The following is a 23,071-nucleotide window of genomic DNA, read 5'->3' on the forward strand; positions in this document are numbered from 1 at the left end:
TTCCCACTAGACTCTGGGCATGTCACTGATTTTTTTTTCCCTTTGCTGCAGTTGACCATTCTGCAAAGGGTAATACTGTCTTTTCTCTTAGGGTAGTTGAATGCTAGATTTCTCTAGCATTAGTAGTGTTATAGGACATGCATTATTTTTTGAGTTTATTGAGTTGTACTTACACAAGCACTTCCATGATACAGATGTACCCTGATTCTTTTTCATATTAAAAATATACATAATATGTAATATATAAAAGATAGTTTTTTGATATAAGTATTTTAACTTATCTATCTGAAGTGCATATAAATAGAAATCTCAGAGAAGTTGTCAATGAAGTTTCAGCTTTCCTGAATACTTTGCTTTTTCTCCATTTCCAGGTTGCATGTCTCACTCATGTAGCAGCTAATTACCTTAATTGCAAAATTGAAGGAAAACGCTGGGGTACTGCTCATGGGAGTATTGTTCCATATCAGGTAAGCAGAAAGCAACATTTTTTTTGGTTCATGGAATTCATGATTTTGTGTATTATGAGAGTGAGAACTGACTGACTTTTCCCATGATCTGCTGCAGTCTGTAATGCATCTGTGTCTGGGTAGGACAAGGTTCTGTTGTTCATTGTAATTTCTGCATTTTGAATATTTCTTCATGAGCAGTAGGTTAGTAACAGAACACTGAAATAGATCAAAGGTGTTTGCTGAAATTGGATGACTTTAAAGCTGGCATGATGACTTGATTGGTTTTCACCTGACAGAAACAATTTTTTTAAGGGTTACCTGACTTCCATACCAGTTATAAACTGAATTTTTTGCCTCTGAATGTTGATATTTTTATCTTGTTGAGTCTACAAGAACAATCTAAATGACCATGAAGATCTTGGAATTCTGCATATTTATAGTTTTCTGTTGATTTTGCTCCAAGTCACTGCAGCTCAGTGAGACAACAGGTTGGCAAAATGAATTAAGCAGACATCAGACCTCCCCAGCAGAATCCGTAGTCTGCTACATCTAATGAAGACTTGAAATTCCTTAAAATAACATGACCTTCATCATATAAACAAGCATAGGGGAAAAAAAAATGCTGCAAGTTTTATCTTACTTCTGGCTAGCATGGGAAACTCTTCCAGTAAGCAAAATTTTGTTATTTTCTAGCTGATCATTTTGTGTTCTTGGTCGAAGTCATGCTAACGTATGGAGACTGGGGCATATATTTGATTTAAAAAAAATCTATTCTTTATTTCATAATTTTTGGCACTTCTCATCAAATAATCATGTTTGGAACTAGCTATGCAGAGCCTGAATTTCTTAATTTCTGGACAGAGCCCTTTAAATCCTGAGAGGGACAGTTCCCAATGTTGGGCTGGCAGAACTGCACCTAAACACCACTCAGTTTCTTTACTATCTCCTTTTTTTTTTTTTTTAGCGAAAGTGAGGGAAACTTGATGTATTGCCTTCTTCCTGGTGGTAAAGATGGTGCTGATCACATCAAAAGATTTGCTGTTTATGCCCACAGAAACTCTATAATAGTCATTACGCAGAACACTATCCCTGGCTAAATATTTGGTCTAAAACCAAAAACACGTGCTGTAAGAGCTACGTCTACTTGAGCTAGGAGACTTTTTTTCCTGTACACACCACTGCATAATCAACTGTCATGTAATGACAATGAATTGACATTACATTGTCAAATGTCAATTCATTATGAATTAGCTAGAACAGATTGCAGATTGTCTCAGGTTGTTGGGGATGTCATGACGCTTTCTGTGGGGATGGGTTTGGTCCTGCAGTGTTCTTGTGTCAGGTGTAGTGGAGCACAGCTACAGCTCTGGCTGGTACAGCATAGCAGTATGGCCATGTTTTCTAGAACCAGCTCTACATGGCCCAATGCAACCAGGCATTCACTACACAAGTAGCTATGTTCTGCTGTGTTTCTGTGATGAAACCTTTTGGTACAACCCTTTTTGAACTTTGGTATGTAGAAAGGATAGAACAGATACGAAGTGTCTGAAGTTTGTATAAGCAAAACCAAAAACCTGACTGAACAAAATGTTTTATCTTCACTGCACTGCATTTGGCTGAATAACTGAAACTTGCGGTCTTTTATGCCCTTTTGCCTTTGTTTTTCCATAATCAAAGCAAAGAGAAAGGCATACACTGAGTATTCTTTGTTTCTTTTTTCATAGACAGCTCTCTAGATTTACAAAATCTGAGGAGATTGTTTTAGCTGCTATCACCTGGTTTAATCTAGATTAGTCAATACCTTTTTTTTTGTTTTCAAAAAAATCCTATCTAAAATATGGTTCCTGTGTTTCTGCATGCTGCTTCTGTAGTAGCTATTACAAATATTACCTCAATATTACAAACAATTTTAATTTGAATATTTTTGTTCTAAACCTGTAATTAGGGTGGATTTACTATGGGTGGAGTTGTGTGTGTGTGTTTATGGCTCATCTCTTAACATTCCATCAGCTAGTATGGTTATAATTCTGATTGTGACCATAAGTATATTATGCTTTCTAGAGTTTATTTTTTGCTTTACTAGCATAAGCTATACTTAGACTGCAAAGCTCTTCCAAAACTTGAATTAACCCTCACTGTTGCTATTGTACTGCTTTTATAGTTGCTTCCAAAGCTTATTTGTAATATGGTTTCAAACAGAACTTTAAAACCTTGCTTTAATCCTTCATACTAGTTTTTGAATATACTGTCTTTTTCTTACTAAACTAATATTTGACTATCACGGTGCTATTTTTTACAAATAAATGTTTTTGTTTTTTTCCTGTTTAAAGATATTTTGTGCAAGTGACCTATAATTTGTTCAAATAATAAAAATCACGTTTTAGAAAATTGAATTTCTGTATATTTCAGAACAAGTATGTGGTAGTGAACTGTTGTTTTTTTTTCTTATGTCCTCAACTTTATTTTGTTTTCACTTGCTGTATTTTGAGTTTTCATACAGGTAGTAAGTTACAACTTTGAAGTGATACAGAGTTTGCAATCCCGCTAAAAAGTGTCAGACTGTTGAATCATGGAAGATTGGGTAAACATGAGAGATCCTTTTGTAGATATCAGAAAATAATTTACGTCGTCTTTCCATGTGGTGGAAGTCTGATCACAGTCATGTTAGAGTACTGACCAGAATTTAATAAAAAATACATCAAAAGCATCTTAAATATGTACATAAATAGTACCATTTTTTTCTTACAGTTCTTACACTAAGTATTCTAGTCCTCTAACATATTCAGTAGTATATACTGAATGCTATTGTGGCTTTTATTTCATTGAGCTTCAACTGAACAATTTTGTTCAGAATATCCTTGCAAATGGCTCTATTTTTTTCTATTTATAAGGTCAAATTTAGCTTTGAGTATATCTCTGTAATTTCACTGAATTCCCTGTTGCTTCTTGACTAAAATCTAGCTGCATAATTTGGCCCTGAATGTGTTCTCTAGATTGACCTTTCTTACTTTTCCCTGTATTTAAAAACATAAAAATCTAGCATTAACGGGCAGCTGGGTTTTCTCTTTCCTGAAACTATGAAGATGTATAGCATCTTTGAAAATGTATTTCTGGTCTGAGCAACAAGTTCTTAATAAGAGATGTAAAGTTTGGTATGCAAGGACTTACATACTCTTTTAAGGTTTTTTTTCATTTGCTGATGATGTACTGACTTCGTGACACGATCATCAGAAATATCTGAGTTTTCAGTTCTGTGTGCTCAATACCAGAACCGAAAGGAAAGGCTGTGAACCTCTTTGAGTGTACACTTTCTTTCAGCGTTCCCGTAAAGCTATCTGTAAAGGTTTGTCATAGATTTTCAACCCAGGTGAGCTTTGCGATGTGCCACAAAGATGAATAACTCTAGATTCTAATAAACCAGAATCAGGAATAGATTTTTGAGCACTGAACCCTTCATGAGAAATTATCTACTTTGAGTATATCTGCTTAATCAGAGTGATGTAGTTTGAATAGGTCACTCCTGTGTTAGTACATGTAATCAGATCCCAATTTGTTCAGTTTCAAGTGTTAAAACACAAACCTTGAGTTTGGGGCTGTATCTTAAATGTAATTAGTGCAGTTTTTTTAAACAAGTTCCTATAATGAGACACCTTGTTTAGCTACAGCTGCTCCGTGATTATCCAGAGAAAATCAGAGGCTTAAAAGCATCTGGTTTACATAATTGTGCTGAAATATGAAGTTGTATTAATTGTTTTTCATTTGGGTTGGTAAGGTCTTGCCTCATTCGTGTGGTTTCAGCAATGTAGCTATGTTGCTTGTACCATTGCATGAGATCTAGACGTTCACTTTTTCATCATCCAGCTGGTCCAGTCGGAATGGATATTCATTCTCCTAAGAAAGTCTATTGTAACCTGTGTGTTTAGAGATGTTTCCTGTGGCAGCTTATCACCCTGCCATCAGACACCCGGAGCAACACTTTGAAGCAAACTTCCAGCAAAAAGCATAGGGCTGCTTTCCCTTGGTCCGTAATGCTGAAAGTCTCTTTAGAAACTGAGAAACCAAGCTCTTACAGATATCCATCCCCACCCACCCCTGCAATGAAATTGATATTATTTCTGTTTCAGATTTGTTTCTAAGAGTCACAGGGTCTTCTCAAATATGCTTCAATATATTTTCAGAATATGCAAAGGGAACCATTCTGCACAGAAGCTGAAACCACCAGACAGGAAAGAAATTATTTTAACAAATTATCTTTTCTGTTGACTGACTTGTGCATTGCCATAACTCATCAGACCCAATGCTAATGTTTTTTATATTAGAGCATCATTCAGATTCTTTAAGCATCAACCTCTTGTTGTGCTAGCCATATAATTTCCCTCATATGAGGAAACTGTGTCTGTGTCAAAGGCCTTGCAGCTGGAATATGTTATGAGAACCAAAGTATAAGCTCATAAGGAAATGAAAGGTATGAGGCAGTAGGAAGATGAGTATAGTCATAGATATAAATATCTCTGCATTATTTTTAACATAGGCATCTCATATTTTTTGCTTGTGGAATTTCATCCTGTTCAGGAGTCTCACAAAGAAAATCCCACTCATGTCACTTGTGTCTCACCACAGGAACAGGGAAATGCAGTGAATTGTTATTTACCTGATTCATCTGGCAGAGGTGCTTTTCACTCAAAAGTGCAATGTGCACCAACTTCCCTAATTCAGCTCTGGAGAATCTCACAAAGATTTTGGCTACTTTTTTTTTTTTTTTTTTTTTAAACTTTCCAGCAAAGAGGACAACATATTAATGTCAATCGTTCAGAAATTTCAAACTGCTTATTCCACCCAAGAATTGTGATATGTAGTTTCTTTTCTGTCTTTATGTGGTTTTATTGGGATACTTCTGCAGTTAGTGTCTTGAAATTAAAATCAACATAGAATAGAACTTGGATTGTTTGCAAAGTTTTGTTTTGTGCATGAAACTCTCCTTAAATAAGTCCAAGATGGATGTTATGGAAGAAAATCTTTCTGCTCTGTAATTGCCCAGTCAAGGAGAAGATGGAACTTATGCACCAGAAAGAAATAAAATGAAAGTTTTATTTGGGGGAGTTCTAGATTCATGAAATGCAAGATAACCATTCGTACTCTGTGAGCCTTACCTACGTAGTACTCACCTGGACTGTTTAGACTGCCTTGGGGGGCCAGTGTCTTGTATTGTTGTTCTGAGCAATGAAATAATACTGCTGAAAGTATAGCCCATTTGACATGAAAATTATATGTATCACAGATGAACTGAATAGCAACTTTGTGCTCTCAAGCAGCAAAGCGTGCCCTCTCACACTCAACAGATCAGTTGCTAAAGAACAGCCTGGCCATCCTCAAGATACATGTCTTGACACATACGATGCATACCCAATCTCCCAGGTACTTTAGCAGCCTAGCGTATCTCCTTGAACTGCTTACCTACAGGTCTGGGTTTTTAACTAGCTGCTTCCTTTCTATCTTTATCTTACAAGGCACAGGAAAGAGAGAAGCCAGAAAGTCTTGTGTTATCCTGGATTCTGTAAACCAAGAAAACACGGCTATCATTTGCAGGACTTTTCTCTTTCTCCCTTTCCCTTTCCCTTTGACAAGTTTGTAGATTTTCTTACTAGATTTTTCAGAAGTGTCTTACTGTGGTACGACTAGATGAACTACTCACTGCACAAACATTTTTGTGTTACTGTGATTAGGGGGGACCGCAGCTGGTGCTCTGCTTCTAAGAACTGCTGGAGTCAGGATTCTGTTTCCTTGCCATTTCAGTCAAAGAAAAGGTATAGTAGTCATCTGTGGGAACCTGTGCAGAAAGCCGCCCGTTTATGAGGCATGAATTCTAGTTATTCAGACCTGACAACATTATATTGATACTTTTCTGGTGATCCTCCTTCAGTGAGTTGTCAAGGCTCTTTCCTGAGCAGAGCAGCTGTCTGGAAACCAAATCAGTAGATTTGCCTTAGGCAGTTTTAAATACGTGCTCGGTGTATAATGTGAGATGTAGTTAGAACTTCATTCATGTATATCCTATCCTGCCATAGAGACAGCACTTTAAAGAAGCTGATCTTGTATACACATAGAATAGACAGCTTTTTACCTGTACACAGGAACTTTTCAGATGGAAATGAAATGCATTTTTAACTTAAAACATGATACCTTTTTTTTTTTCCCTGAAGGAAATCCTCTTGCACTTTCCTATTTTAGGCAATGCCCACGAGGTATTTTTTTACGTGTCTCACACTTTGAATTTGCAGTACAGATATGTAATTATCACAATTATTGTTAAGGAATGATAGCTGATAATTGAGACTGTTTAATTTTTGATCTCCTGGGAAGTGTCACAGACTATTTTGTGTCTATTGTAAAATATTCTTATATATATACTTGTATGTGTTTGAACTTATATATATATTTATGCTCATTTAAACTGGGAGTGTATTAAGATTATTAGTCTGTAACTTGTCTGTGGTCACATGAGAAGAACTTTATCGAAACTAACATCAGAACACATGATGACACTGATGTTCAGTGTCATTTAGTGGACATATGTCTCTTTTATGTGTGTTGTTCATTATGTCCCCCACATTTGTCCATTGCTGGGGTGAAGGATCTAGTTTGTATTATTTACAGCAGCATGGTTAGCCTCCAACTGTATTGCAGGGTTACCAAGCATTACATATTTGTATATCCATGTGAAATTGTAATTCTTAGGAAGGTCAGCATAACAGAGCCCTGATTAGTAGATTGCTCTTCAGATTGTAACCAGTTGGAAAGTGGTGAAAGTAGGACCTGTGGGCTTGTGGAGGAGATACTGACTGCAACTGAATCAGTGCGTTCCTCTAATCTGCTAGGGCAGAAGAAAAAACTTGGCTTTTCCTTTTCTGAAAAATTGTTTCATAGTTGTAGTGTAATTGTGTAGTGCAGCCACTCAAAAGCTGAAATGTGTTTGAACAGTCTGAAAGAAAACTCAGCAATCTGTGTGCGACTATTACTTAATGACCCCTGACATCATCATCCTGCATACAAAAATAGTGATTTGTATTGCCATTGTAGCTAGGAACTCTATTAAAACGCCACAGTCTCTTGTGCAAGGTATTATACAAGCAAGACAGATCAGCTCTTTCTGGTCAGTAGCGGGGAATGAAACACAAAGGAATTACTTTAAATGACGGAAATGAGAGAGGGCTTTGGTAGTGTTCACAAGCTCTTAGAGCTATGTTTTCTTAAGAACTTGAGGATCTGGTGATTTGTGATGAATAATATTCAGTCTTGGGGCATAGGAGAGATTAAGGCACATCCATGTGATATTAACTTTATGAAGACAGAAAAGTGAGTAAACAAAAAACCCAGGAAAATTCTTACCATTGTTTAATTGATATTCAGGTGCTTGCTTTTGCCAAGTGGAGCTTGCAACAGCTTTGGTTGGACAAAGGTGATTGTTGTGGAAGGGTATGTCCACTAGATGTCATTCATGTAATCTAGTTTTTGTTGCAGCGTTTATTTCTAAGGAGCTATGTAGGATCGTAGATACAAATTATCAGCATTATTAGCTGCTTTCGTATATGCAGTGCTTTTGACTTTATGTATGTGTGGTGTGTTACAAAATAATATTCTGATTGTTTCTGTGATGAGTTTGGCGTGCCATTTAGTCTAGAACATGTCTTTACATGTTTTTGCCTACAATGACGTTGTTGCATGAGTAGATGTGTTACATAAGAGCACCCAGGTGAGCTGTGTGTAGTCTGTAACTGTTCTGCAAGGAGAGATGTGAGTGTAGCGGTAAGGAAGTTATGCCCAAAAGGGAAGAAAAGGTATCCTGTAACTAATATATTTCCAAGTAAAATATGTTATTTTCTAAGCAATTTACACCTCAAAGGGCAGTTCTTTAGAGAAGTGCATATCTGATTAGGAAAGGTGGCTCAAATTTCATAAACTTATACAAGTGGATTTATGTACTCACAGATCTTAGCTGTAGGACTGTGCTTCCAGTACTTGGTTTGTGTCACTTTATTAATATTGGAGACATTTCAAATAGAATCACTTTAATCAGGCTTAAATGAAATACTCTGTGTGTGGACAAATGAAAGGTGTATCTGACCATTCAGGCAGGCAGGTTGGTAGGATCTGTACAGATACTAGCAAAGAGTGCTTGCACCCCCCACCTCCCTCCCCCCATCTTTGTAGCATGACATGTGTTACTAATTGCTAGACAGCTTCTGGGAAGCAGTATCTGTATTCTCATTGAAGAGCAACTGCTGCAACATTGGCCTGTGCTCTTTCCCACTTTCAAGTTAGAGTAACTACAGCAGAACTGGAAGCTGGAGATCACAGCTTCCTCCAACCTCCCTCTCCCCTTCCATATGGAATAAAGAATTTCTCTGCCCTGTGTAGTCAGCCAGAGGGCAGGATGGGGAAGTGATAATCCTCTTGGAATGAGCACTTGCATGAAAAATGATAAATGCTACATTGCATGGGGATTAACACTTGCTTATGAACTTGCTTTTAATGGAGTGATGCTTCTCTTTCAGCAATGTGAAGGTTCACTGTATTTGCAGACCTGATTAAGAACCTTTACCACTGTTCAGCCAAAAGGGAACCATCTGCCATCAGAAACATAACGGTGTTTGAAACTGTTTCACTCTCTTGCATATTGTCCTTAAGAATGTAAAACACTCAGTTTCGAATAGCGTTTACTTCCCTAGAAAGATGCTTGTTCCCCACATCTTATTGCAACATTCTTCCTTCTCTCATCATGAGAATTGCATTTCTGCTCACATCTAACGCATCTGTTTGAGGTCTGTGCTTTGTCACCATGAAACTCTGAAACATGACTATCCAGAGCTAGTTTAATGAATGGAGTTGCTGCATAAATCACCTCTATTTTAATTTTTTTTTATGGGAGAGCTTACGATATCCTGTGAGGGTGTTCACAGAGTGGGTCAGTCTGTGAGTAGAGTTTATGAAGGTTTTTGGCATCTCTAGATGTATTTGGTATCAAGCACTGCTTCATGAAGATTTATTATAGAACGTGATTGCTGCTTTGTAGGATAACCCTTATTTTCACAGTAAGCTAACATGTCATGCAAATTTGGTCATTAATTTAATTTCCAAGCACTGATGTATACTAATAAATTTGGCATAGGCTATATAGTTTCCTGTAAAAATATTGTGTTATGGCTACAATAAGCTTGTTACTCCACTGCAGTAATAACTGTGATCCTCCAGTACACAGGTAGCTTCTGGGAATTTAATTGGAAGGGTAGCATTTTTGAGAGAGTTTTTGTTCTATTTTAAAAAATGGCATATGCACTTAAGAAGTCTTAGTCTCATTGCCTTACTAAAACATTGAAGTTTTAAATGTTAAATCTACTTATGATAATAAGCTTTAAATTGCATTGCTTTTTAATGTTGTTTCTCATGCCCTTTACTACATTCAGATATAATGTTGCATGATGCTAATGCAGGTATTTTTACCAATACTCTCACTAATAAAATTGCATGGTAAAAAGACTAAGAAATTGTAACCTAAAGCTTTGTCTATTATTAAACCCCTATTATTAGCAAAATTGTTTTGATTAGCTTACTTCTTAAGGTAAGCAGGGCTTCTGCTACAAGGCTTGAATTCAATTGTAGTGAGAGTGATAATGGTGAAAACGAAAGATAAATTTTTTGAAAGTAGTTCTCTGCTTTGACAAAACCATAGTTCCTGGCCATCATCTAAACCACAATATTTTCTCTTATACTGGAATTTAATGATACAATACAAATTAAGCTAGAGAAGTTGATCTTACATCTGTATCCCAAAGGCGATCTCAACCAATTTTAGCTAGTCTACACCCTCACCTTTGTTCCCTTTATATCTAGGACACTTTGACAGATGTTTGTCCCAATTTCTCTTCACCAGAAGTTTTGAAACACTTGCTATAGTCTTGCTTAGGTAATTCTCCATGCCCACCGAGAGGAGGAAAAGAAATAATTCCATTTTCAATACGGAAGATAAAGCCCAAATTTAGGAAAAGGTTTTTGGCTATATAGTTAGTGATGCATTATGGCAATTGATCACCATATTGTCTGTAGCAAATTTTTACATATATAAAATCTACATGGAGCTCATCTATGGTGTCCTCTTTTCTGGTTTGTGTCAGGCCAGCTCATTCATGTTTTCCCCAGGGTTGTATTTTTTAAACCTCTTCTATTTTTTGGTTTTCTCTCTGACACAATTTCCACTTTTTTCACCTCTTCAAGTGTTGTGTCCTGATCTGGCAAGCGCCTTAGCCAAGTTCTTCATGTTTCTGAGTAACGTGAAGAGCTTTCACATGCTAAGACACCTGAGAATAGTATGCTTTCATTTTTTGACAGCATCACGTTGTTGTATCTCCTTTTTCTCAGTTGTTCAGCTGCCAGGGTAGGAGAACAGCACATAGCTCTGCACCGAAACTTTGCTGATTAGTTACCAGCTACAACTTCAGTTTTATGTACTTCTAAAAGGTTCTTCAGGTTCCTTTGTCTGTGTTCCATGATTTTTGCTTTGTTTCAGCATGGATCATTTTACAGAATAGTTTCACTCATGACTCCTGATCCAGTGAAACCTGCAGAGGTGAGGTCACTCAGTGCTGGAGTGACCTCTGAATCTGAGGTAGCAACAGCCAAAGCAATTATCTGACCGTGACCCTGGTTTATGTCAGCTACAACAAGTTTAGGGCACTTGAATTTTGAATGAGTATGCTCCTGTTAATGAGCTTTTCAAACTTTTGCATTAGTCATCTTTCTTTTCGTGGATGTTTCTAGGTAGATGAAATCTGAGATTCCAAAGAGTATGGAAGGGTATGGAAGACCCAACTTGTATTTCATATTTTCTATATTTTCTGTTTTAGAAAACTACTAGCATAAAGAGTAGGAGTTAAATTATCTTACTAGAAAGGCTATTCTTTGTTAGTTTAAAAATAAAAAAAATAAAAAAAGACACAAGATTAATGTTTATTTTTGTGTCCAACTGATATGCAGTCAGTTTAGTTGTGTTAGTAGTTGTGGTTCTGCATTGGAACAATCCATTGTCATGTGGAATGGCCATAATAATAAATAAATAAGAAGCCGATGTGACTTCAAATAGAGAAGCATTAGCTGAATCTATGTAACACAGTTAAAACCTAATATATGGAATATAAAATCTTATAAATACCAATGTTATTTTGTATGATAATAAGTCTTCTAAACAGAGACAATTTTTTGACCTTGTAAAATTTGTCCTTGACATATGTGGTTATGATAGTGGCTGGAGTTTTGACCATGAAGAATAGTTGTAGTGATGCAACAATGCCTTTTGTAGTACACACAAGTTATTAACTTAGCTTGTTGGGGCAGAAACTGCATTTTAATTTAGCTTGAGGCTTAGAACAATGGACCTCGAGTCTTATTTTAGTGCTTCCACAAACCCACAAATAATTTATTCCTCTTTTGTGTACAAGCTTATAGTATTTTATTTTGAGGGTTTTAAGTACAGGAGTGAACGTTTTGAAGCAATTCTAGGATGTCACTTCATTTTCTGATGTTGCCACTTTTTATATACTCTGATTGTATTCACCAATTTGTCAGAGTTGGAGGATAAAAGAGAAGTAAAAATGACCATCACGTGACTGTCGGAATCACAAAAGAATCTGAGATTTGTTTAATACATACAGTGTTTACTGACATATTTAATTCCCAAGCAAGGAGGGCCTTGGGCAGGAACAGAGTTCCATGTATTAAGAATCTGATCAGGTAGCTCATTTAAGAGAACGTTGTTAGTGATACCTCTTAACATTCATGTATAATTATGCTATCTTTTCACTGTTAACTTTCAAACTCCTTGGAGATTCTTAAGTAATTTTATTTCCTGCCATTTAACAGTTTTGAGTAATAATGATGAGGTGAAAACGGTTAAATAGTTTCTTTTCTCAAGTACCAGGTGCTGAAAGCCACTGAGAATATTGGTGGGTTTTACAGTAGTTTCCTGTGCATCTTTAGCGAGCTTCTTCAAACATTCATCATATAAGCCTTTGTTGGATTTCAAAAGATGATATAAATGATATGTGATCAAGAGATTGGACTGAAACTCAGAAATGTATCTCTACATTTGCTTGCAAAAAAATAATATTTCTGGTTTGGGTGCTTGCTGCAACCTCATTTAACATGATGCTGCTTTTTGGGTGAGTGCTCCCAATCTGTTTTTAATGCAAGATAGAGCAGTTTCTTGGAATCACCAGTTCCAGGTTGCCACAAGTAACGGAGTGGTGGTTACTTCTAGATTTTCTGCTGCTGTGTTTCCTATCACATTTCTATCTATGCTTTGAGATTTGACTCCTGATGCTGTGATTTGCCACTTTTGTGTGCCCCTCCTCTGTCTGTAAAAGAGCTGACCTCTTTTTTTTTTTTTTTTTTTTTTTTTTCCTATTTGGTCTCTAGTTTGGTCTCTATTTAAATAGTAAGCTGTTCATAAGACATTATTCCTGTCTTTCAGGGTATGACTGCATGGCATTGAACAGTGTAAAGTAAAAGTGCGTGAGCTAGTTTCAATGCTGCGAGCAGGGAACAGTCATGGAAAAATGGTCTTGGATGGGGCTATCTGTTCTCCATATAAGATCAACTTTAGCAACATGGCTCTCCGCAGATACTTGCCTGGCTTGTTCTGGGACTGCACAACCCCTAGGCACTTAATTTTAGTGCTTCACTATTCATTATCTCTGTGGCACACAAGGCAAGAAGTGTTTAAATCACAGCTAGGAGTCGTCAGGTCAGACGTTAGGGAAAGCTTTCTAACTGAGAAGCCAGATTCTTTCCTCTCTTCAGTAGTCTTTTATGACCTTCTGGACTGGCATGTCTCAGTCTTCTCCAGGCAAAACATTCCCACTTTGCTTAGTCTTTCGCCTGAGATCATGCTTTCCAGAACTTACTGCTATCCTCTGTGCTTTCTTTTTGGAACACACCGTTTTTGTGGTGTCCAGAACCAAACGCAGTACGTTACTCCAGCTCCAATTTTATCAACTTGAAAGTAAAACTGAAAGATTATTTTGTGAATGTTGTGGGTTCTGAAATGCCATTTTAATGTTACCCTGCTGTTGCAAAGGAGCCTTTGTTTAATTCACGTTCAGTTTGTGAAGCAAGTAAATTCTTGATCCTTTTCTCTTGCATGTGATTTGTTCATGTCAGTGGATTACTCATGCCCAATTCTAGAACCTTCCAGTTGATTTTCCTTGTTGAATTTCACTCTCTTGCTTTCAGACTTCATCTCCCAGTTAGTTGCAAACATTTTCAGTTCTATCTAGTTTGTCCAGCATGTGCAGCTCCTTCTAATTTTGTGGCATCTTCAAGTCTGATGTACATCCATTCTTCTCTCAGCATCTGGGTTATTTATGAGAATATTGAAACGATCCCTGGATAGTTGATAGTATTCTTTCCTAATGACAAGCAGTTCATAACTCCCTTGGGTGATAGCCAACCAGTTGGTAACCCCGTTTCTCATATGGCCTTATTTAAGTTGGTACTGCCCTTTGCTGTACTCTGGTGAGCAACAACAGGCATCTAAGTCAATGTATTTATACTTTGCAAGTCAGTACTGGCTGCTACCCTTTCTCTGGTTGTTTTTGGGGGATGTACATGTGTCTTTCTGGGAGGTAAGAGCTTGATTTATGTTTTTTTTAAGTTTTGTTTTAATTCACTTATTGTGTTAGCACATTTCTAAGCTCTAATATCTCACTTCCATCCCCAAGCTGCTAGTGTGTAGCTTCCTCAGACTCCTCTGCAAGGATTCTGAAAGAAATCATAGCAGGTCATGCCATTTGGAAACACTGGGTTTTCAGAAGTATGCTCAACACAGCTTTTTCATCATCTAGGCCAAGTTTCACCTGTATATTGCCACATTGGTGCGCTACTGTGCCTTTGCAAATGAATTCCCTGAGTATATGTTTGCGTAGTACATAATAGGGTCAGTAGGTATCATTTTAATGCAAATAGTGAGCAATTAAAATAGTAACTCATTGCATACTGTAAGCACAAGGCAGTTGTTCACAGGGATCAGGAGGGTCATGAGATAGTTTCAGATGGCATTGATTACTGTCCTGAGCATCTTCAGAAGACTTAATCACTCAAATCCAATTTAATCCTTTAAAAGTAGAAGTTAAGTATGACTTCAAGGACATGTAAGACCTTTTGATTAACTTCTGTTCTTGGGTTTATGAATTTCATCTGGAAACAGAAGTTAAAACAATACCCTCTTCAGGAGTTTGCTAGTTCCAAGTTTTATGTAAAATACTAATCAATAATGTGACGAATTTAGGAAAGGAGACACTGGATAGACAGCATGTTTACTATGAAACAGAACTTTGTGGAAACGAGGTTCTGATATTTAAATATTGACAGATGTACCAGTTATCTCCTTGTCTAGCATTAATGTACGAGGTTCTGAAAATCATGAGTGGCATAACAATAATAACGAAATTCATAAAAAAGCAATGTCTTCTGTGTCCTTTTACCAGTCTTTGGATTTATGCCCCCCCCCCCCTTTTTTTCCCTATATTATGAGTTCTAAAAATTGCTTTGGTGGAAAAAGAAGACAGCTGACTCCTTCACATAATCACCCAGGTTGACTTGGCAACGTGCTAGGCTTTGTGTTTTTCTGCCTGCCGTTTTAATAAAAACCTACTCAGTTATTTGTTTTTTGCATCTTTAATTTCAACTCCTTGAGGGAATCAAGACTCTGTTCTTGATTTAGTGAGACTTTACTGTCCGGATGTAAACGGTACTTTTTCAGTAATGTATGTCTCATGTATCAACTCATCAGGACTTGGAAAGGAAGGCAGCTTCTCCCTGAAGCTCCAAACATCCTGAAAGAGAAAAACACTGGTAGTTTTTGTTCTAGAGCATCTCATGGCTTTTAAGCCAACCTTATGAATTTTGGGAGATCTGAGTGATTTTAAGTGTGTGGCTTGGCATAATGTAATCATTCACTGTACCATCTGTACATCTGCTGTAATTCCAGCCAGAGGTACTCCCCTTGACATCTCTACCCCAAAAACATTTCTGATAACCCTGCTTCCAAGCTTTGCACTCATGCCTTTTAGCAGATAAGCAGGCTTTTAAAATTTCCAAACGTTAGAGACAAACCTCGTATCCGCTATATTTAAAATACTATTCAAATCCATTGTAGTTGCTGTTCTGATGTTGCACTCCAAGAATGTCTTAAAACATATATGTAAAAGAGTTGTAATGAGAATTAGGAATACCGCAGACTGGATGTCTCCGAAACCATTATGAAAGTGGCTGCAGTAGAACTGGCAACAGTTGGTGATTGAGTAATGGTATGATGGCAGTTTCAGCTCAGGCAGGGAAGATGCTGTGTTTGCCACATGTGAATTAATATAGCACTGCTTTTTACTGTTGAGGGATTAGCACAATTTTTTTTTTTTTAAGAATATTTGAAGCAGAAAAAAACCTAAGAGAATAGATCAACCCATATTGCAGACAGCTGCTTATTTGAGCTGATGAGTTAAAAATCTACTATAGCTGGGAAGTATCAAATCTGAAATTATAACACTGCCAATGCATATGATAGGACTTTTAAAATGCCAGGGTAGAGCTATGCCCTTCAGACAAGTGATCAGAAAAAAAAGAAAAGGCAATAATATCTGCACACCATTTGGACTAGGCTTTCCTGCTCAACAGCAATTTGTATTGTAACGCTTTTTTTTTTTCAGTGTAATTCTGTGTGCATACTTGATGAATATCTACCACCAATAGAAAATAAAATTGGAAAAATGTATTAATGCAAAAGGGATGCTGGAAGTCATCATCTGAGCACTAGAAGTTAAGAATTTGTTTTTCATCATTCTAGTTCTCTGTTTTTCCTAATATGTGTACTAACAACTAAGAATAAACTCAGAGGCAAATGATACTTTTTTTTTCTTAATTCTGTAACATCTATGAGGCCAATATTTGATATTCATTTACAGAACATATCTTGCTGCAAATGCAAGTTAAGCATTAAAAGCTAGCGGATTTGTTGTAACAGCCTCTTTTCAGTATTTTGCAAATAGACATCATAAGATATCAAACCCGTTATCGTTCACGCATCTACGTGTAACTGTGATTTTATCAGTTGTCATCATACTGCATTGAGCTGTATCACATTACATCACGTGTAGTTTGTAAGGGAAACATTTTGAGGCCGATATTGCCCTTTCAGATTAATTTGCCAATAAAATTAAGAGTACCAAGTTCCTAAAACGGGAAGGAATATACAGACTGCAGCATCATACTCAGTTCTCTTTGAAATGAAGCGTGTGGAGAAGCAACCAGAAAACTTTGCCTGGCTAAGATGTAGCTGGCGCACATCGAGGCTGCAGTGATCAGAAAAGGAAATTGGAATATTGCGTGGCTATAATGTATTGTGTGACATCCAGTGCCTGCTCCTGTGTAATTTACTTGCCTCTTTTGGTCACCTGACTGAAGACATTAAGTGGGCCACAGGGTAAGCCAGGAAATTCAGCTCTCTGCTTTCCAAGCCCAAAGCTCAGTTGTTTCCCCTTTCCCCTTCCCCCTCCCTCCCGCTTCACAGCTGGTCAGCACATGCACGGTAATTGCATAGGCCAGGTAGGGCAGATATGGAAAGATACATACGGAGCACATGCAAATCTGTACTAAATTTCTGGACTGCAGCAACAGGGTGAGGTTAATGTAAAGCAAGATTTCTTTTATGTTTAAAGTTTCTAAAACTAATAAAAAAAAAGAGACAACAAATTTGCTTTATAGCCTTTTCTTGTCTCTACTACTACTAACTGAGCGGATTTGGGACTTTGCCAAAATATTACACATTGCTCAAGAAGATTACAAAGAAATCCCAGACATGCACTAGAGAGCTATTAAATTTAACATTTCTAAAAGATATTTTCAACAGCTAAATACTTGTTAGAGCATTGTTTTCCCCAACTTTCCAAAGTTGCCACAACTCAGTCACAGATAAGAACTTCCAGCTTTTTAATTGATATATATAAATTGAGTTTAAAACCAAATCCACTACATTTCCTGTGGTAAAGGAAACAGAGACTCTTCAGTTTGGTTTGTCCCTAATTTGAAAATCATGTTCTCAGGAAATCCTGCATAATTATTTTACGTAAACAGGAAAAGTAATTATTTGCTTGGGGCTCTGTTTGTGTGGATGTGGGGGTGCGCAGAAATAGCATACGTTTTGGAATTCAATGTGTTAACAAAACTATTTTAGAATAAAGGAAAACGTGTTCCAAATAAGTGGTTTTCTGTCTGGTCATGGATGGGTTAGTACTGGGGGCTGGGGGGGTTGAAGTGCCTGCTATTTTTCCTTTACGTGTTCTTACTGTTTCTCTGAGCTTCATTCATGGAAGCAAGCAAAGATGAAAAGATGACAAATTTGTTGTGAAGCTTTCTTTGCGTTCCCGTTCAGGTGCTCTTGCTTTGTCTGCAAAGTTGCTCTTCGTCATCTGGAAATGAATGAATTGTAAAAAGCTATTGTAAAAATGCTGCAGGATTTCAACTCTCACATCCTTCTCTTCTCGCACCCCCTCAAGGCCCTAAATTTACTTTTGCCATTTGTAATAGTTCAGTTAAAGGTTGAACTTCCCCTCCTGCTCCTTGTGAGCTTTTCTGATTTCACTTACTGTTTGAACAAGATATATTGGACTTCATTTTCGCTAGAGTTAGTACAAACTCTACACTTCTTCACACTGTTGATTTTGTTTTCAGTTGGAAAATAGTGTTACGCATTTTGAGTATAAATTGTACAGTAAGTAGGCTGGGATTTTTTTGTGTGGGTGGAAACAATCTGTAGAGTTATTTCAGGAGCTGAACCCTGTTTCGTTCTAAAACTTTTGAAATGAAAACCCAGATATTTTTGAGGACCTATTTGTGGATTGTTTTTTTAAATCAGGATGCAATTCAGACTGTTCTTTAACAAGAGGACTCAACGATTTCACCAAACGCAGGGAAGAATTAAGTATGGGAGCAGGTGCATGCTTACTTTATTTGGGTTTGTTTGTGGCATTTTCTTAGAGGTTTAAAGTTCAGTATATCACTGTAACAAACTGTGGTCAGGAACAGCCGTAGCTTAAGGGGAAAACTGGAAGCAATGATTGTCTTAGCAGAAATTTTAACACTAAAGTTGCTCAGAGAACATAGTTTAAAGTGGAAAATCAGGTTAGTTTCCTCTTCTGTTTTCTCAAGGGGAAACTGTGAGTTAATATAGTAACAATGAAATGATAGGTATTTCTTTGTAGATTTTTTAATCTAGTGAAACAGATTTATTCAGTAATCATTCTAAAAGGTATTTTAAGAATGTTAGCCCCAAATGGTAATTATTAAGTGACTATATGTTGCAGTGAGAAATACTTTGTGTGTTACATAGCTACACGTAGGAGGACTTGCAGTGGAAGGGTATTCTCAGGAGCACAGGATATGGTTTGAAATGTACGCTTGGTGAAGTCATTCTTGTGTTAGATTAATAACATATTTACCTCTGCTAGGTAATTTTGGAGGGGTAAGCAGGTTAAGCTGCTACAGAACAGTTCCCCCCCCCCCCCTTTTTTCCCTATTGTATCCATTTTATAAGTACATATTCCTGAAAACTCCCATTGCATCTGCCCATTTCTCCCATGTGATTCAGGAGTGGGGCTTGAATTCTGATCGTGAATTGTTGGGACTCTGATTTGAAGGAAATAGTAGTCATTCCTTTTCATACATAAGGTCAGGTTAACCTTTTTTTACCCTTTCAAACCATTTTCAGTGCTCCGTACTGTGGTTTTTGTAGCTATTTCTATTATTTTTGAAGCCGATAGTTATTTTAGAAGATTATCTCAGTGGGAGCAGGATGCATAGTTTGTACACAAACATGAATTTTATTCAGAAATAATTCCAAAAGTAGAACTAGTTAGCTTCTGGGTGTATTATGCATGTTTTTAAGCCTTGTGGGCAAATTTGGCTATACCCAGTTTATCTTTATGTAAGGAAATGTTAAGACTTGTAGGGAGAAAAGGAAAAAGCTTATGTCCAAATAATTTGTTATGAAGAGTTGAAAAGCCTTTACAATTCTTTTAATCAAAGACTCCAGCTAAGGGAAGAAACTTGTAGGCCAACATTGCTATGTGTGTTTGTAATTTAAAGGTGTGAGTCTAGCACAGGTGTTATTTAAGGATGTTTTCCAGAAAATAAGGGACCAGAATCCCTCAGACTGCTCTGAGTTTATGTTTTTTTATTTATTCTTTGTGGGCATGTTTAACACCTTATATATGCAGTTCTTTATCACTAACATGTCATGCTCTACCAGCAAAAACTGTTCATGGCCAATTCTTGAATACTGACTTTTTAGATGGGGTAACAAACCATGTTTGGCTCTCACCTTTTGGACACTGGTAATTGGTCTCTTGTACAAATTATTTAAGCCATAGCTGTAGAACAGCAGCCGTGTTTTGCCTGAGCCTTAGATCAGGCAGGAAGGCTGTGAATTGTGTTGTTATAAATTGTTTAGAGTTGCTGGTTTTCTAATAGTATGTTTATAAGGTCTTAATTATATCTGAGAAACATACTTTACAAGTATTTAATTCTGTTTATAAATAGAGATATTTCTTTTTTATATTCCTTCCCCTTCCCTTTTATTTTTTTATCCTATTTTTTGGGAACCATTAAAAAATAACAACTTTTAGCCCCTATTGCCAAGTATGTCGTTTCTTACAAACAAGGGGAAGCTGATACTTTGTGAGAAGTAACAGTTCAATCCACCTCTCATAATTTGATGTAAATCTTCCTGTAGATTTCACAGGGTGCTGCAGGAAGCCCAGGACCCTAATTCTTGCAAGCACCGCAGAGCTTCCTAGCTTGGAAAACTCTTCTGCAGTGAAACTTCTTTCTGAATTCATTCCATCGATCATCATGCTCTTTCAATTTATGACTCTGCCCAAAAAATTCAGTATGAGCTACTTGATGTAACAAGTCTCCCATGTCTTTTCCAGATTTTATACTTTATACTTCAGCAAAGATTTTCTATAAACGAATAGAAGAGAAACCAAACCCTCACATTTATTTTACATTTAAAATGTGATTTTGTTTATTGTATGGACTTTGATGAACTCTTTGTCTAGAACTATAGGTGGAAAAACAAACTTGAAAGAAAAAAAATGGTTAAATTAATTTCTGCAGTGATAAAAGCGCTATTGTATCACATTTTCGCTGGCAAAACTCTGGGTTTTTTACTTGCAGCAAAATTGTCAGAAACAACTGCAGGCAATTACAGGCTTCAATTTATCAAGGTACTTAAGCATATGTCTAACTTTAATTGAGTAGTCATTTGACTTCAGGGGATTATTCACGTTATTAAAATTAGACTTATGCTTAAGTAACTTGGTGAATCAAGGCAATAGTGACTATTTTAATAGTATGGTGGATACAAAACAAGCAAGTGTGACCTGCACTGCAGATGTTCTTTGCTTGCTCTGTTTTTTAAATGATGGTTTTTAGTGGGTGTATTTTCTGTTCCTTCAAAAAAAATATCAAGGCTTAGTAACTGTATAGTTTTATGTTCATCTTCTCTGGACAATACTTATTCTATACCCAAAGAGTAAACAGTCTTTTTTTAAAAAAAAGTGGATTGAACCTGTGGAGGGCTGTTATGACTGCTCTCATGCAGGTTAAATTAATTTAATAATTTTTTTTTTTTTTATTTTACAGGACAGCAGCCCAGGGGCAGGAGTACCATACATTTCCTGCCAACTGTTGTTTGTTAAATTTGCTAATTTGATTTACAGGCATGGTACATACCATGACCATTTTGCATCGAGAGAGATGTAAATTTTTAATCTGAAGAGTTTTCTTAGCTATGTATGCTTGTAAGAGATTCTGTGTTTTAAGGATGCATTGCATTAGGTTATTCTGCCTCAGAGTCTCCTTCAAACCTTCTGTGTGAAGGCTTAACCATCAGTAAGATACAGATTTGTTTTGGAAGTGCAGTGTGATAGTATTCTGAAGAGTAAGCGTTGACCAGAAAGAAACATGGGAACATGCAGTGAAAAGTAGCTAAGAAATGCCAGCTAAGATTACTTATGATTTAAAAGTGGAACATCATTTTGGGCAAGGGTTTGCAGTAGGGACGTTTATGTAGCTTGAAAACCTAGGCTTTCATCCTGATGTACAAGAAGGATGTGGTTTTGTTCAGTCAAGGTAGTTTGTATCATAGTAAAAGAACCGATGAAGAATAAAACTAAACTGCTGTCATAATCATTGAAACGGCACTGTTTAAGCAGAAGGCACCTTTGGTCCTACAAAGAGATGCACTCCTTTACTCCTTCATCTAATCAAAGTAGAGGTGTTTCATAACTTTGAACAGATAAACCCTTTTTCATTCAGATTTGACTTATTCTTTTATTTCTTCTTTCAGTACATTCTAACTTTTTCTCAATAAAATTGCAACCAAGTATCCGGTTTTACTGCAGTATATCGAAAGTATTCATTTAAGTGATATTTATTTAGTAGTTAAGGAACTTCACTGCAGGCTAGTGCTGGGAAACTTTTTTTTTTTCTAATGGGATTCTGGCATGTGGACTCACAGGTCACTTCCTTTGCCTCCTTTCTTCAGACTAAAATACCTTTTCAGGCACTTGACTAAGTGTATGATTTCTTTTATCGTTATGGACAAATTGTGAAATGGGAAACTATTGCTGTGATTTGCCAGGTTTCTGCAGCACTCTGAAAAAATCTGGATATTTATAAGGAACAGGAAAATGGAGGACTTAGGATTCTGTCCACTGCTTCTGAGAACTTGTCATAGTAGCATCAATTAAAGCTACAAAGAGCAGACTTGGGAAACAATAATGAAGTTTGACTATGTGAAAGGGTTTATTTCTTATGCTAAAAAAATCAAGTAGAAAGCAAGAAATATTTGTAAGTGGAAGTGAGCATATCTAGTTTGTCAGCTGACCTCTTGCAAGGTCATCAAACTGAAGAATTTGGCACTTCCACTTCTGTTTATTGAATAATGGGAACATATAGCTATTTTTTTTCTGTTAATGAAGGGAATGTGACCCAGGTGTACAGGAAGAAGCAAATGAATAGAAAAAGAATGAGGTTTACATATCTGATCTGGATAAAGTATGTAGAATAACTCTTTTTCTTTTAATGAAGATAAGTTCTTTTCACTTCTGACTTCTTACTGCCTTTTGCACTGCCAAAAAATAAATGGACAGAATGCTATGGAGGTGCATAATGGACATATAATTAAGCAGCTGTGTTTTTTATGAGAAATAAAAACAAAGAAACAAAAGACATAATCCATTTCATTGGTTACAACAGACTTAAAATATTTATGCCTTTTTAAGTATGGCCAAAATATTTTCTCTGAAGCCTCTGTATAACTAGAACAAATTGAAGTAACTGCTTGGTTGGAAATTATTTTTATTATCCCATTGACATACTAGGACATGATTAAGAGGTGGTTAGTGAGAGTTTGATAGGTAGGCTATTAGAATCTTGAAGCAGGTATGTGATTATAAAATATGTTTAAAGCTGCTGATTGCATGTATGGATGAGACTTTTAAGCCAGGAAAATTTCT

The 23,071-nt window shown here is 36.6% G+C and overlaps 1 protein-coding gene across 5 annotated transcripts in view; it reads left to right on the forward strand.

Moving 5' to 3' along the window:
* Nucleotides 1-23,071, forward strand: part of SUGCT (succinyl-CoA:glutarate-CoA transferase) — a 337,763-nt gene that overhangs the window by 67,232 nt on the left and 247,460 nt on the right. For all 5 annotated transcript variants that reach the window (XR_005827518.1, XR_005827517.1, XM_040591739.1 and 2 more), the window contains exon 9: nucleotides 372-467. Coding sequence is in view for 3 of the 5 variants with exons in the window: in XM_040591739.1 (XP_040447673.1) it covers nucleotides 372-467 (96 nt within the window). In the remaining 2 variants the exon portion in view is untranslated. The remainder of the gene's footprint in view (nucleotides 1-371; nucleotides 468-23,071) is intronic.

The sequence above is a fragment of the Falco naumanni genome, chromosome 4, assembly GCF_017639655.2.
Source record: "Falco naumanni isolate bFalNau1 chromosome 4, bFalNau1.pat, whole genome shotgun sequence".
In the NCBI taxonomy this organism is placed as follows: Eukaryota; Metazoa; Chordata; class Aves; order Falconiformes; family Falconidae; genus Falco; species Falco naumanni.